The 3,559-nt window shown below is 35.4% G+C and overlaps 1 protein-coding gene across 1 annotated transcript; it reads right to left on the reverse strand.

Moving 5' to 3' along the window:
- Positions 1-754: 754 nt before the first annotated feature.
- On the reverse strand, positions 755-1,234 carry LOC112505868. The gene has a single exon (XM_025109914.1). The coding sequence runs from the start codon at positions 1,232-1,234 to the stop codon at positions 755-757; it is 480 nt and encodes a 159-aa protein (XP_024965682.1).
- Between the last annotated feature and the right edge of the window lie 2,325 nt (positions 1,235-3,559).

A 3,559-nucleotide genomic window follows, 5' to 3' on the forward strand; every position in this document is an offset into this window, starting at 1 on the left:
GATATACATTATATGGTTGTCATTAATATTACCACTACCAAAGTTACCATTTTACTCTAGATTATAAAATAATTTTTTTTAATTTCCTAATATAACCTAAACTAATCTTGACCGTTAATCAAGAAAATAGATGGATGAGATTGGTTTACATGGTTTACAGAGAGCGATTTTCATTTGATCGCTCCTATATACTGTGATACCAACTATGATACCAACTCAAACCTTAAAAACAAAGATATACAATGTGATACTCATTGTAATACATAATGTGATACTCATTGTGATATACTGTACATGATACCGATTTCACCGGAGGCGGCAGATTGGAGGCCAGAGATTAGAGGTTGGAAAGATGAAAAAGGAGAGAGGAATTTTTAAAAAAATATCTAATATATATACCCTATAATTATAATTTTAACTCAAATTACCATAATTATTAATTTTCTAATTTATCCGTTGATTTGTGTTTGAGATTGGAACTCACAGTTACCACAAACTAATCAGTTCTCATATGATTAGGCCCATATATATATATATAATACTTAACATGTATGAAAATGTAAAGTTTGTCATAATTGTGTCTAAATAATCTTGAGCTACTCCACCAATTGATCTTTAAGAAGAAATTAAGGCGTGAAAATAACGACTGTACAAATCAACGATTTCCCATAAGTTTATACTTTCGAAGATCTGTTTCGCAATTTAATAATTCGACAAAAAAAATTATTATCGTATATTTGTTTGATTAAACTAGCTAGCCCTCTATTATCGTAGTCAAATTCGGCTTCCACAAAGGCAATTTACGCGATTTTAGCATGCTCTTTTTTCCCTTCTCACCACACTTTCTAGCTTGTGGATTGCGTAACCGCCGGTTAACCGAAAGACTTGCTGCTGGTACCGACTTGGTAGAACCGTGACTGGTTTTGGCTATGTTGGTGAGCTTCCTTGTTAGAGAGGTCAAGTCCACCGGAGATGAATTGAATTTAAGGGTGGAGTTGGGGAAGATGAAGTAGATTTGACCCGATGTGAGTTGATGGTTCAGCTTGAGGGGTACCAACCCAGCTTGGAGAATTTCGATTGGACTGCATAAAAAGTGGTCAGGGAAGTTACTGGTCACTTGATCAACCGTGGCTGGATCTTGGTAGTCGTCTAGCGAACCATTCAGGTGCACCACTCTTATCGTCTTCTTCGTAAGCTCTGCTTTTGATGTTTTGCTCGAAAAACCAGCACCCATCGGTCCTTTGTATATGAACAATGTAACTATGTGTTTACGAGAATTGAAAGTGTTGATGCACCAGCTTCCGAGTGTCTTTGGTTTGGCCTTTCTCCGTCTAAAACACACAGTTATAATGAGCTGTCTATATTGGTGGATTAATGTGAAAAGACAAATCTGAAAGAGGCCATGGACGACCATTTATATTGTTTTTGTTGAATAAAATATTAATAAAATTGGAATTTTATGTTCGGTGCGCACATTTTAAATTCGTATAATATTATATCCATTTTTCTTTCCTTAAAAACTAATTTTCAATATTTTTCTCAAATATAAATGAATATCACATTTATAATGCAGCAAAAAAAAAAAAAAAACATCAAGAAGGGTGATGCCTGATTAGTTTAAGCTTGGACTTCAAAGGTCAAAATTGTCTAGAGGTCGTAGGTTCAAATCCAATGAAGAATAAAAATCTTCTTGTAGTTACGAAAGTTCAAATACGATGACTCCGGACTACCTACAAAACAGATGGTCGCCTTGAGATTAGTCGGCTCGTATAGTGGATTGGATATCTAGGTTAATAGAAAAAGACAATTTCTTTTATTTCAAAAAAATGTAGTTGACTTAATTTACATGCCTTATGTCAATGGCTATATCAAACATGATGGTAAGTAAAAAGAGAAAGCATAGAAAGGGTTGACTGCAGTTTTAATACACAATAATTTTAAAAGTAAATTACAAAAATCTTTCATTTCATGTGCTATTCTTAAACTTTATAAATTAGCATTTATTATAATTTCGAAATTATATTAAAACTCTTGACATTTCAAGTTGGCTGATTAAAAATACGTCATCTTGTTCTAAGAGTCGTTAATTAGATTGTTAAAGTGGGAGTATTTTAATCATTTCTTTTTTATTGTTTTATATTATATCAGAGTAAACTCCACTTTTGGCCCATGCCGTTACATCGAAAACTTAGAAATCATCCTTGTGCTTCATGGACTTGTATCTATTGTTTGAAGCGCAAGGTACCAAAAACCAAGCAAAAAACACAAGCCATGTGTGTTTTTTAATAAATGAACGAGTGAATTAGAGCGTATCCAACAACTTCTATATAATTTCTTTAAAATAGCGAACTAAAAGTCAAAATTTGTTTGGGCGAGATTCTTTTGGGGAGGGGATGCAAATAAATATAAAATCTATTGGGTTGCTCGGAACTCAACCGTCAATAACAAAAAGCACAGCGGGCTTGGTATTGGGAGTCTTAGGGCTCTTAACTTATCCCTTCTTGGAAAGTGGTGGTGGAGATTTTTAGAGCCGATGTGAGGGGTTACCGAGAGGTTATTTCTTCCTTATTTGGTCCTAACGGGGGTCTGGTCTTGAGAGGGGAGAGGGGCAATCCGGGCGGGACTTGGAGCACCATCATGAAGCTTGATAAAGAGTCATCAACTTATAATACTATGTTACATGATCCTTCTCTTTTAATGTGCACAATAGGTCTTCGGGCTGGAAGCTGAAAAAAGATGGCGGATTCTCTGTTTCCTTGGTTAAGAATGTGATTGACGACTCCTCCCTTACCGCACTTGGACAAAGTACGAGTTGGAATCGCTTGGTGCCGGCAAGGTCAACTTACTACTGTGGAGGACATGATTGGGCAGATTAATGACTAAATTGGATCTGATTAGAAGAGGCATTTGGCTCAACTCTGACTTGTGTCCACTTTGTTACTCTGCGGTGCAGTTGAATCAGAAGACCACCTTTTTGTTTATTGTTCAACTAGCAAAGAAATCAGGGCGTTGATCACTTCTTGGTGTAACAAATTCCCCTATATGGTTGGTTCTATTCATCATCTACTAGAGGCGACAGGTAACATTAACATAAGAACCGTCAAGGTCTCAATCTTGGTAGCAGTCATCGCTGTTGATTTTTGGTCCATTTGGCAACTACGGAATTCACCATCTTCAACAACAAAGGGGCCCCATCCAACATCATCGGGTCCAAGGTGATTTCGACCTCTTTTCTGTGGGTTAAAAATAGAATTAAAAAGGAGGTCATTACTTGGGAGAAGTGGTGGTGTAATCCTTGAGATTTGGTTTGATGTTTCCTTGTTCTCTTGTACTCCTAGCTTGTCGTATTGCGATAAATTATTGTTGTTAAAAAAAATCAAAAAATTTAAAATAATTTACATTCAATTCCAACAGATACTCTATTTTAGAGATTTTATCATTAACTATATTATTTAAATATTTTATGATTCCAATACACTCTTTATATATATACTAGAAGCGTACTCGCGCAATGCAGTGAGATACATTGTGATTTTAATATTTCATTTTATTCTTTATC

The sequence above is a fragment of the Cynara cardunculus genome (assembly GCF_001531365.2).
Source record: "Cynara cardunculus var. scolymus isolate 2C chromosome LG 2, CcrdV1, whole genome shotgun sequence".
In the NCBI taxonomy this organism is placed as follows: domain Eukaryota; kingdom Viridiplantae; phylum Streptophyta; class Magnoliopsida; order Asterales; family Asteraceae; genus Cynara; species Cynara cardunculus.

Excerpts from the sequence above, each read along its gene's own strand:
- LOC112505868 (XM_025109914.1), bottom strand. The coding sequence starts at position 1,234 with ATGGGTGCTGGTTTTTCGAGCAAAACATCAAAAGCAGAGCTTACGAAG.